The 13,000-nt window shown below is 38.6% G+C and overlaps 1 protein-coding gene across 1 annotated transcript in view; it reads left to right on the top strand.

Annotated features, from left to right (window-relative positions):
- FGD6 (FYVE, RhoGEF and PH domain containing 6) overlaps positions 1-13,000 on the top strand; it is a 69,602-nt gene that overhangs the window by 38,827 nt on the left and 17,775 nt on the right. The window contains exons 7-12 of the mRNA XM_021389059.1: positions 722-878; positions 2,078-2,165; positions 8,286-8,336; positions 11,437-11,495; positions 11,618-11,689; positions 12,184-12,252. Of these exons, the coding sequence (XP_021244734.1) occupies positions 722-878; positions 2,078-2,165; positions 8,286-8,336; positions 11,437-11,495; positions 11,618-11,689; positions 12,184-12,252 (496 nt within the window). The remainder of the gene's footprint in view (positions 1-721; positions 879-2,077; positions 2,166-8,285; positions 8,337-11,436; positions 11,496-11,617; positions 11,690-12,183; positions 12,253-13,000) is intronic.

Raw genomic sequence — 13,000 nt, 5'->3', positions numbered from 1 at the left:
GTTTGTTTTTTGCATGCCTTCTTAAATGACAGAATTGGCTTTGAAGGTACAGGGGTTCCTTTCCGTTTAGCTGTTTTATTTGGCACTGAGGGGCATCCAGAAGGCATGTCAGCACATGCTTTTAGCAACCACACTTTTTTGTTTAAAACATAGGTTTCAGTTGAAAGTTCTCATTCCTACGTGTGCGTGGGCATGATAAATGGACTGAGTTCATGAGAGGAACAGGAGGCTCTTCTGAAGATTGGTCTGCCTTTTAAAGGTAGTTGAGATCTGCTAACCAGACAGTGCAGATAGGCAGTCCTGCTGAAGTCCATTCTCAATTACACTGGTGGGTGGACCTAAGTCAGCTGAAGAAAGTGTACAGACAGAGGTACTGAAATGGGTAAAGACAGTAATCCCGTGCTTCCTACTGTGGGATGTAGACACCTTCTAAAAGTTTGAAGATCCATTTCCTTGGAAGTCCAGCTTGTATTAAGGTGTTCAAATGGTTGCAGATCATTTAGAGCAGACTGTGGTTGCGATCTAACACCAAATTAGTGTGTAGAAGTGTGCCTGGTAAGATTTTTCAGAACAGTTTATGAGCTGAACGCCCATCAGCTGGACTGTAAGCTTTTTGTTCAGAAATAAACTGGCACCTCTTACTGTGAAGAAGATCAATGTCTTGCTGCAAGGTTAGGATGTATACCTTTTTGTGCACTAATTGCTCTGTTCTTGTTTCTAGGCTTGAACATCAAAGAATTGCTGACATATTTGTGAAAAAGGGCCCCTACTTAAAGATGTACTCAACTTACATCAAAGAATTTGATAAAAATATTGCGCTGTTAGATGAACAATGTAAGAAGAATGCAGGTTTTGCTTCAGTAGTGAAAGACTTTGAGGTACTGTAGTCTTTTTTAAGATGTATCCTATTTTGTAACTTTTCAGCAGTTGTCATTTTTACGTAAGACTTTAGAGACCATCCTCTGATTTTTTTTTTCTTCTGGGTCTTGGCTTAAGCCTTTATAGAGTGAAAGTGAAAATAAATTCAAATTTTCTGAAGTAACTAGTGATGCCGGCTGCCAAAGGACCTTGATTTTCAGAAAATTCAGTGCTTGCTACAAGTTGTGTCAAAGACATACTAACAAAATCACCAGTTGCTTTTTTGGGTTTTGTCTCTTGACCATAATGCAATGATTAACTGTCTTATTTTAAGCAGGTTGATTTCTCCACCACATAACAGGGCAGTAGCTTACTCATGGGAATCATATTTCATTTCAGTTAGAAATATAGAAAAGTGACTCTTACGGTCCGCATATTTCTAGAAGCTTTTAAACCCAGCACATGCGACAATCAGCTGAAAGCTGGTTTGTGCTACTAAAAGCAATGCCAGATTTTTACATAACCCCCTTAAATCAGAAAGGGGATGTGTGCTTCCTCAGAACGTGATCCACACAAGCTATGAATTTACCTCCTGTGATGCAAGCTTCCCCTTGAGTAATCTCTTCTCTGATAGTTTACAAATCATTAAAAAGGCTACTCAGAGTCAGCAAAGAAAGAGCTTGAGGTAGGGTCCGCAAGTACGGGAAGAAGTCTTTTCAAGGACTCAGTCTTTCTGGTACACGTTATTTTGAAGGCAAATTCAATATAATAATTTTTTTTAAGCATGGGTCTTCTAATTGTGTATTGTCTTTAGATGTTTGGATTAATTAAAACTCCTTGAGTGGGCACTGCTCTCTTCTCTGCCTTTCTGCCTAATGGACATTTACAGTGATTACAAATTAGCATGTCTTTGCAACTGCCATTTCCTTTATTTCTGGAAGATTCACTCGTCTCCTTTATAAGCAAAATAAGCTATTTTGAATCCACAGAGAATATGAATGCTTACTTATGTCTTTCAACTAATGATTAATTTTACATGCATCTTTCACACAGGGAAATACTTGCTGTGTGGTGCAGTGTAGTGCTACAGTAGTCACACCTTTAAGATCTTTAAGATCAGCTTATCTGATATTATCGGCAACTCTTTGTAGTTAAGTTTTCTTTTGCTGCAACCCTTGACTACCATGGAATTGTTGCTTATGTTGGGTATTTCTTTCAGATGAGCCCCCGCTGTGCTAGTCTGGCCCTCAAGCACTATCTGCTCAAGCCAGTTCAGAGGATTCCCCAGTACAGACTCCTTTTGACAGGTATAGTCAAGTTCTTATACAATCTTAAGAAACCAGTCTTCATGTGTTCCAGAAAACATGTTTTCAGGCAGTTGTATCCATCTGCAAAGCATGTTTATCTGTCTTCAGTTATGTAAAACTTTTTTGAAAATACAGCATGGGTTTAGAGGCTTTCTTTGTTAATACTGATTGCAACGAGATACACAAGTGAAATGCTAATATTCCCAACGTTCTGATGTGTTCCCTGATGGTACATTCAGCAGTACTTGGAAAACATGAAATTTTTAGGTTTTTTTTTTTTTTTTCCTGTGGTAATAAAAGGCAGTAATTTCCTTAAAGGGTTGGAAAGCTCCTCTTTTGAATTTTGGTTTGTTTGGTTTTTTTTTAAGGAAAAAAGTATGGGAAAACTAGAACAAGGAGAAGGAAATGAAAGATATGTCAGTACAACTGTGACCTTTTCCTGCAAGTAGTTTCTCCATTTCTCCCATGCCCAGGTGTTTTGTCTTTGAAAACCATTCTCCTTTAAAAGCAGGAAGTGTGGTTTTGGTAAACGTTACCGTTAAGCGCTCAAGACTTGTTACAGGGGCATGAGCTGGTATGGAACTAGGAAATCTGGGCTTTGTACTCGGCTTTGGCACTGGCATGTCTAGGTGACCTTGAGCAAGGCATCTCCATTATGCAGTACTTTATTTTCTGTAAAAGGAGCGCAGTGGTACCGGCCTCCTTTGTGAAGTATTCTGAGATGTGTTTGTTGTAAGAGGGGGATGGCTCCTGTAAGGATTTGGAAATACTTAAGGCATTGTTTTTGAAAGCCATTGCTTCTTGATGAGCTATTTAAAAATAGCCTCTGTTTATGTAGTAACTGCAAAATAAAATGCTCTATGACCCTTTGTTTGGCTCTGTAGCAGCTTGTTGGCATTTCCCCAGCAAGTACTTAGACTAGTGATGCTGGGGGAGACAGAACCTTCAGTGTTACGGAAAAGTTACTAAGTTACTAACCTGGACTGTTTTCTTGAATTGTCTCATGAAAGTCACAGGTGGGGATAAAAGGGTTAAAATCCTTTATCAAATTGACTGCTTTGTGGGGGTAAATATTAGTGTCTTTTAATTGATAAAATTAAACCACAAGAAGGCATTTGAGGAATTACTTTATTTTAAAAGGACACTGACTCAAGGCATTGTGTAGGCTTGTTATGTATTCCTAAATCAGTGGAGATGAGTCGGATAAGTTAAAAAGTTTCCAATAAAAAGGCTGAAGAGAGGGGCAATTCTTTTGTCAATATACGTAGCAAAGCCAGAGTCGTCAGTGATGAATGGCACTGAAACAGTACTACTATGAAATAGAAGGAGACTTCTTTGTAACTATTAATTGTCATTGTGGCAGGGAGCAGCTGTTTTAGACAAGACCTGAAAATCTCATCCTATGCTGACGGGCGTTGTGTGGAAATCTACAATTCTGCAGACCTAGCTCTGGCCACCCAGCTTTAAAAACTCTGTAAATACACGTGCTATTTACGTGAATTGGATTGCAGTGCTGGTTACTGCTTTAGAAAAATAAATTTCTCATGACCTATGGGAATAATGAAAGAGATCAGACTAAGAAATGAATTATGCTGTGGAAGGGGGCTTTTATTTTGGATCTCCTTCATTTTTGCTGCATTCAATTATTCATGCCATTTCACACTGTCTTCTGTGTTCTCTGAGATTCTCACTTTCCTGTATCTCAGTGGATGCCTACTCCACTTTGTTACCTTCTAGCAGCTCTGTGTAATATTGAGAAATCTCTGTACAAAGCCTTTGGAGGGTATAGCAAGTGTTTGGCTTTGCTGCTGAAGATGAGAAAAATAAGAATGAGTGAAAGTTGCAGTGATGCAGCAGCAGCCCCGGACAATCTGTGTGTGGCTGAGGAGGGGGCAGTGGCTAAGACTGGAGGAGAAGAAACAATCCAGGAAATGAAGCTGCGAGGCCTGAGTCAGCAGGGATTTCTTCCTATTTAGATGCTCTGTGTCGGTGGGACAGCTTTGTACTAGTAACCTGCTGCTACAAGATTGTTGCTGTGCTTTGAAGTGTAGTTGCTTTTGTGCTAACAAAAGAAGGAGCAGGTGGACTTACGGGCAAGGAGAGGCTCAGCTCAGCTGTATTTCTATTTAATTATACAGCTTCTCCATCCCATCAAGGAAATTTCCGTTTTCCCACATAACCCTGAGCTCTATACAGCAAATATTAAGTGGGTTGTTGGGGAGGTTAATTAGAAACCTCGTATTTTTAACAGAAAGAAATGAAGGTGAGGTGAATCTCTCCTCCTGAAAATCTGGTTTGAGTAGAAGACATGAGACTTGTACAGTATGAGCAAGCACTTCACTGTCATATGATGAGCTTGTCTCCTCTTTTTCACAACACAAGGTTTTTAGAGCGAGAGAGACGGTGTCTCTTATTATCCTCAGCTGAGGTCCAGTGAGAAGCGGCTGAGGGGGACTGAACAATCTGCTTTTGAGCGCATTGCGCTTTCACAGCTTAGAAATAGAATTCTCAGACTTGAGGCCAGTTCCATTTTGAGAATGATTGCTTTGAGTTTCATGTAATTAAATTGGACAGTTTGAGACAAGAAGTAGTTAATGAAGCAGAAGATAATTCTTATCAAGTGTAGAAGTGATAGCTACTGGCCCCTAGCATGAAGGAAAAGTGAATTACTGGCTGCTGTCAGGTGGACTGAAGGCATAAGAGCATTTTGTCATAAACCAGTGCTTGTGTGTTGATTTTTGTTGTGTTTTGGAGTATCTAGCAAAGTTATAAATTTTAATTTCTAAGTCTGCCTTTCTAAAGGTGTATTTAAGGTCTTCCTTGAGAATATAAGGAGTAAGAGGTCAGACAAAAAATAGCGTGTTTTCAATTAAAAAGCCTTTCTCTGGTAATGTGGTTCTTTTATCCTCTTGAGGTGGTTTGTGTGAATTAATGCTACACGCATCTTGTTTACATGAAGTCAGTTATTCTATGGCATGAAATGCAGTATTTGAGTAAGCAGGGATTTTGGATGGGTTTTCTGTTATTGTGGAGATGTGTTGATAAGATTTGTTTTGCTAGGATGGCCTATTTGCTGTGTTGTGATCAATGGGAAGCTTGCATTGTCATGCAGCTTGGAGGCTGCTATCAGTTGCGAAACAGAGATTGCGCCTTGCTTAGGTGTTAGTCAGACCTTTGTGCCATTTACAATGCTACAGTTCTTTTTCAGTGCTCTGTAATTAAAAAAAAATCTTTCCACTTAATTTCCTGCACAGTCTCAACTTCTGTTTTATTGTTATATCACTTGTACTGCTTTTTTATTTACGGATCATCCTTTAGTTCTGTATTGTACTAAAGCAGGTCCATTCTTGCTGTCAGATTTGTCCTAGGCATACTTATTATATATTATTATGATTATCTCCTTTCCATTTAAACCATCAGAAGGAAATCCAGGTGCTAAGGGTATAATACTGTTGATAGTTTTTAATATTATTAGTATGGTCCATACTTTATTCTGCAGTTGTGGAAAGCTGTCTGCAATATGTATTTCATTTTTTCACCCAGAAACCAGTGTCTCGTGTAGAATAACTCTGAGTAAAATGTCTGAACGATTGAAGTACATTTCAGAGGAGAAAAAATTTGGCAAAGTCCACAGATACCATTCCACCTTAGTATTTAACTTCTGTATTTATTTTATCTAGGAATGTTTTTGCTAAATCGTTACTGTAATGCTGTTCATGTCTGTGAAATACTCTTGTTTGTAGAGTGTAAGGCAGTACCTCCAGACAGTTGTTGCAAGCATGGAATTTCCAGTGTATATGTGCAGAAGAGACTAAAACAGTCTGTCGGATTGCTTCTCTAAAGCTGAATTTTAGCTGTTCGCTTGCCAGATACAGATAAAGAGATCAAAATTACTTATTTACCACTTCCAGGATTTTACAGCGGGAAGTTTTTTTGGCTGTTCCCATCTTGTAGTGCAAGAGCTGCCTTCCTTTTTAAATGTAGAATTTTAAATGGTTGCAGTTACGTTAAAATCTCTCTTTAATTTTCCCACTGTTATCCGTGGATATGATTTAAAGAGCAAATACATACCCATCAAAACAAAACCCCACAAATGGAATGAGGTGAAGTGTGGTTCTTTGGGGGAATGTGTCATAAGGCATGAATATGCCAAGAAGCAATTAGTTCCCATGTTGGGTCTCTGGTTTTAAGTTTCCAGTGCAGTTACTTTGAATATTAAATTGGATGTTTCCATGTACTAGAAAGTGCCAGTGGAGCATTTGCAGATTAGTGAATTATACCCACCTGACCTCTTGTTCCCAGTCCGCAGAGAAGTGACTCTGTGGCTGGCAGCTTTAAGAAGCTGTTAGTTTCTGTATAAGCTGTAGGGACTCATAATTTTATACTGGGAGGTGTCCGCTGAAGTCTTTTGTTCTGGCTCTGGTGGAGGCTGAGTTGCAATAAAACTTTAACCTGTTTGCTTTATGGAGGGTTCCCATGATGCTCACTCAGCCTGGGCAGTAACGCACAGCTCCTACTTAATGACACTGAGGCAGGGGAGGGCAGCTGTTGCATGTGTGAAGTGGGATCCTGCAGGAACCAAGTTAAAAACCATGTGAACTCCTCTCAGTTTCTTGTAAAATACCTCCTGTTGATTTTAGTCATTTAGACATGTGAAGGTTGCGGTATTACAGAGCTGGAGAGGTTTGGTACCACGTCAGGCTCATGTTAAAATCAGGCGTTGGCCGTTCCTTGATAAGGGTCAGCCAGATCTTGAAGTGGAGCAGCAGGCTGTGGGTGTTCCCAGGCCCAGCCAGACCTCCCAGTGCTCCCACCCCCAGCTCACCCGCAGCTGCCCCCAGCAAGGCCCTGCTCCTTCATCCCAACCTGCTCTTCATGCTTCTCTTGGATCCTCCCTTACGTCTTTGCCAGAAAATAAAGCTTCAGTGCCAAATATTTTTCTTCCTGTAGTTTTGTTTTCCTCAAAGCTTTCATTAACTGACAAGGTTTTACACTCTTCATGGTATTTCTACTGCAGAAACACATTTCATAATTCCCTTATTTTGCATAAGGAAACGATTACAATATTCTGAGTGCTCTCTGAGGGGCATGCGTGAAGCAAGATGTCCTATGAAGGCAGGAACAATTGGCTCCCGATCCTTCTTGAGTGAAGGGATGAATCTGGGTAGGGCAAACATCTGGGAGTTGAATTCTTTCGCTCCTACATGAAATTTGTATAGCTGCTAAGCTAAAATCGAACATTTCCTAAATCACATACAATCAATTTTCTCTTAAATCAGCCGGAGTCTGAGTAACTTATTTAAAAGATAATTATGAATTAGTATTTGTTGATATTTTCAGTCTAACACCTGTATTCCCTTGGAGTTTCCTTTGAAAGTTGTGTTTCTTTCAAATTTAAGTAGTTCAGAGCTGTACTGAGGACATATAGTCATCTTTGACAGGATATCGTAATTTTTGGTGAACTGGACACAAGACCAGGGAATGGAATCTCAAGAGGGATGTTCTCTCGTGTAGTCAGACATTTGGAGTTAATTTTATCTGAGTGAAGTAGATGGAAAAACTACCAAGTCCTGAGTGTACTGAGGGTGCCATCTTGTGGTTGAGGAACTCAATTTACAATCGAAAACCAACAATTCCTATGTGAACATCTGAGGTGGCTTATAATTTTTTTTTTAACTGAAAAATTGTGATGATAATCAGATTTGCTGAACTGGGTTACTTTTTTCTCAGCTCCTGTAGACAAGTTAAGGCTCAAACAATTATCTATAATCTTCAGACTTCCTTGTGTCATCTTAAATGTAAATGATTGCAAGTATGTACTTGTCTTCTACCTGCTTGTTTTGTTCCAGAATAATATTTACAACATACCACTTCCCTTTTGAGAAGGTCACTGCTTCTGGAATCTTCTCTTCCCCGAGAAAGATACCATTCTGTACTTTCATTGTGGAAATGCTAGTTTTCTTTATGTTATTACCTGGTCAAATTCAAAAGGTTATATAGTAATAGACCTTTGCGGCATAGGTACACCTAAAAAGCAGATTGCTAGGAAAATGTTGGGTTTTACTGCTTTTATGATGCTGTTTATTTCTTTAACAAAAACACCTCTGATATTTTTTACAGATTATTTAAAGAACCTTTTAGAAGAATCTGCAGATTATAGGGATACTCAAGGTAAACGTCTCTTTATTCTAAGTAAATAACAGCTTTTATAAATATGATAAAGTTTCTGAATTTTAAATGCATGCAAAATACTGAGCCAGTAGGTAGAAGTGTGTTCTGTTTAGTTCTAAGTTCCTGAGAAGAGGCACTGAAAAATTGCAAAGTTACATTTAAAAATATTTGGAGCTTACAGTGGTATCAGCTCAACCCTGATTTCAAACTAAGAAACCAGAGTGAATTTCCCCAAGTAACTTAAGCAGGAATTTTGGGCTGTGCGACTACAAGAGACAGTCCTTGTATCCCTTGACATTTAATGATAGGCAGCCTGGTCCCCCAGCTGCTCTCCCTGGCCAGGTCAGCCTTTTAGCTTGAGGAGATCTCCAGGTTGACTTGTTGCAAGCTACACAAACACTTTTACTTGCATGTTAGGGGGAACGGTGTTAGGAGGAAATGAGAAGGAACTGCTGGTGGTGGAGGACAGGTCTGCATGTTTTATGCTAATTCAGGGTGAAGCTGGTTTTGACTTGCCTGTAGTGATGCAGTGCACATTCATACTGTTTTCTTTCTGCCTCGTGTGCTGCTTAGCACTACTGGAAGTGCTTGTAGTCAGTGTTTCCATTTCGTTTGCATGAGCCCCTGTCATTTATTTTGTTCTCTTCAGTGACATCTGTGCAAGCCCATTACCTTCAGGAGGGCTGCACAGATGTAGCTGGTGGGAATGCACTGAGTGAGTGCCTTGGATGTGCTGAGCCAAGTTCTCTTTCTTACAGCTATGTCTCTTGGTATAGTGCCATAAAATTTATGAATATTTATTAAGACATTTAGATATATTTGTTTATTTGACTGTGTTGAAAATATAATCCCAGAAATGTTTTAAATGACTCTTTCAGAGTCAGAAAAGTTTGTCTTGCACTTCTTATAGTTGTGAACAAGCTAATGCTTGCACTGTGTGGTAAGCAACTGACCATTTAAAAAGTGAACAATTTTAAAGAAGTATATTTTATGTTACATTTTCTTGTGATTTCTCCAGCTTCCATGATTTTTGTTGTTGTTGTTTTTAATAGTGGTACGCTCCACAGTATTTTTGTCTCACTGCATACGCTGAAGATAACAGCAGAAACTTAGTTGTAACAATGATAATGTTAATTTTATGTGTCAGACATGTTTGATAGTCAGTCTTTGAAACCGATTAAGAAAAGAAAATCTGATCTTTACTCAGTAAAATCTTTCTTGTGGTAATTAAGTTCCTTTTGACTTTGTTTTGTTGTTTAATTCAATTTAGGGAAAAAAAAGGAAGAAAAAAGATAAAGGTTTGGATATGATTAGCATTTTTGGAAAAAAAACAACACAATTCTTCCTGATGACCTTTGTTTGAATACATTACTCCAGCTAAGTGACATAGGAAGTGGAATGTTCTTCCCTTCCAAAAAGCAGTTTGTTTGGGGACTTTCTGATGCTATAGATTATTTTGTTTTGTTGTTTAGATTTGTTTAGAGTCTTGGCTCTGTAAGTAGCCCTGAGATCTTGGAAGTTCCTCTTCAATAACCAGCCAATTTTTTGTAACATTATTCAGTCTTTTTAAGTCAATGAGTGCAATTGAAAGTTTTTGATAGACAGAATAGCTGATAGATGAAGGAAAGTATAACAAAAAAAGAATCAGGTACTCATTCCTGTCTTCATGAGTTTAGTTAAATTTCCCTTAACTTCATTTTCTTCCAGCTGGAGAGTGTTTTGGCTGGAGCAGCTCCAGAATTTCCTAGTAGAAGACCACCAGCTGTTTTTCAGCAGGCTCAGTTCACATCACGATGGCTATATCTAAACTGAAATTTTGATCAAATGCTTATTATGTGCTGTGTGTTTTCACAGTTTAAATCCTGTACTCATATTGCTTTATTTCATGAACCTCTTGAATAAAATTCTCCTTAGATTGACTTAGGAGGAGATTTTTGTTCACACCTTGGTTTGGTTTCATGTATGGCTTCATGACTTTCTGAATCCTTCGGTTCAGAAATCTGTATCTTTTAATGTGCTTTCTTTCTGAATGTGAACTCATCAATAAGGAAGTATATACAGTCTAAAGTGCTAATACTGTAATGGTATCTTAAAAAACAAAACACCTACAACAGCTCAAGGCTTTGGTTTTAACTGGTTTGGTAGGCTTCTCTGAGTGCTTTTAAGCAGTCTTAATGTTTTGAGTGTTTAGCTGCACTTCAGTTACTCAGAAAGTGCTAAATGACATTTTATTTATGCTAGCTTTCAATTAAATGAGGTTTATTTTTCCTACGTAAATCAACTACAGGTTTTTGGATAAGATCCTTAAATGGGTTCTGTGTAATATACAGAGTTGCTGTTCAGTAACTTACATAATCCTTTTATATAAACCCTTTTTTTGCAGTTACACCTAAGTGCGTATTTCAGCAGAGTTGCTAGTTATTAAATATCAGTGCTTAATAAAATCCCTCTTGTCTTCATAACTCTTCTATTTCAGAGATTTTTTTCTTCCAGTCTGAAATATAGAAGCTTGAGCTTTATACTGTTACCTTGAAGTGCCACAAAACTAAAGGCAGAAGAAAGAAATCACAAGAATTTGGATAATTTTTCCAAGTAGCCTCCCATGACTGGCACTGGAGGCAGTTTTGTAAAATGGAAAAAAGCTTAATTAATCTCCATATAGTCTCAGTTAAAATGTTGTTAATGTTTCTGCTCTAAGCAGAGACACTGAAATTGAAGCGATCCTTTGTGTGAGAAACTAAAAATTAATTTTTCTTGTAAACGGCTTTTATTAGCTATAGGAAATGACTGATGTTGTGACTCTTAGTTGAAGCAATAATTTGGTAGGGCACACCTGTTAAAGCATGATCCAAAGCCTCTGGGATCCATGGGAAGTGCTCTTGAATGCAGTGACTGTGCAGTCAGGTCCTTGAATCTTGCCACAATGTAGAAGGGGAATATTTTTTAGGGATATGGTTAGCGGGCATGGTGGTGATGGGTTGACAGTTGGACTAGATGATCTTAGAGGTCTTTTCCTCTAATGATTCTGTGATTTTACCTGGGCTTTCCATAATACCAGTGCTAACTGGTCTATATAACACTTTGTTTCTTCACTCTTCAGATGCTCTGGCTGTTGTCATAGAAGTCGCAAACCATGCCAATGACATCATGAAGCAGGGGGTAAGTATTTTGACTTGGGAAGTTGGTTGATTAAAGCCTTTTCTATTACTGAAAAATAAATAAATAAAAAGTCATGGGTGCAAGGGCAATTACTTATCTCTTTGCCTTTTTTTCCCCTGTAGGATAACTTTCAGAAACTCATGCAGATTCAGTACAGTCTAAATGGACACCATGAGATTGTACAGCCAGGAAGGGTAGGTCCTCCAGGGTGACATGCAAGCACAGTACTGAAGCTGACACATATGGAGGAGAGAAATGATCCAACACTTAATTATTTGGTGCTGACAGTCAAATGAATTCTGCCTCCCCATATGTATAATTCTTCCCTTTTCCTTTTCTATTCCTTTTCTTTTTTAAAACATTTATCTGATAAAACTTACAATTTTTAGAATATGATTCTCTGCCTGATCTTGCAGGCAGTATTTTTCCTCAAGCTTTTATTTGTCATAGTTTCAAATGCAGCATGGAAAATCAATGCTGCCACTCAATCCCTCTAGCTTTTAGGGAGATTTACGAATGAACAGCCTTTCTGAGGAGGGAAACCATGAATCACAAAACGTCCACAGCATTTCAGGTGTAATAATTAAAAAAAAGGAAGAAAAAAAAAGAAAGAAGGAATGTATTAGCTCATTTATACAGCTTGTGCCTTGAAAAACTGAGTTTTGAATTGCTTGTTTTAATTTGCTAGATCTTTCTGAAAGAAGGAACGCTGATGAAGCTGTCTCGGAAGGTCATGCAGCCACGAATGTTTTTTCTGGTAAGATGGTGTGTATATTGCTGTGTGCCTAACGTCAGTGTAATTTTGAGTGGTTGAAATACTGCAGCACAAATATGAAGAAGTAGTAACTTCAGGGAGGGGGAGAAATGACCATTTGTTGCTGTTGTACTTGCTCAGTCTAGTTTAGAGAGATCATCTGTTGCACATGCAGTTAACATTTTAATAGGAAACAACTTCTCAATAAAAAATAACAGTTTTGAGCAATGTTTGTGTAAAATTTGAGCAGTTTTATGGGAAGACATCTGAAACACTAAAACAATTACTCCATCCCACTTGTACCAGATTGTAAAACCTACAGCTCAGCTGCTGCTATTGCACCCTTCCCTCCCTCCTCCGCTTGCCTCCCAAGTGGAGCGCTGAGCTGGAAGTGAAGTGCCGGCTTCTCTTCCTGTCCTGCTGCTGTTTTGTTTTGGAACTTTTGTGCGTCTCTGAAGTTTCTGTTTCCAGTTAAATCTTTTGTTTCTCTCCTCTATTTAGACACTAAAACAACTGTTGTTGTGTGTAGTTTGTGAACTTATTGGCTCAAGGACTTGCCTGAAATCTTGCTTTCAGTTACTGCAGAACAAATATTTCCCTAGGTGGTCATGGAGTTTGAATTCTAAGCTTGGAAGTGCCTATCCTATACTCTGGAGATGACTTTGTAGCGTACAGAGGACTGATATATTGGGCAGTGATTTTCATTGATCATGTTGTGTAGGCTCTTGAAACCTTTGGTTATGTTGCGAAG

Source organism: Numida meleagris, chromosome 1 (assembly GCF_002078875.1).
Source record: "Numida meleagris isolate 19003 breed g44 Domestic line chromosome 1, NumMel1.0, whole genome shotgun sequence".
NCBI lineage: Eukaryota > Metazoa > Chordata > Aves > Galliformes > Numididae > Numida > Numida meleagris.
This window is presented reverse-complemented; position numbering and strand designations above follow the sequence as displayed.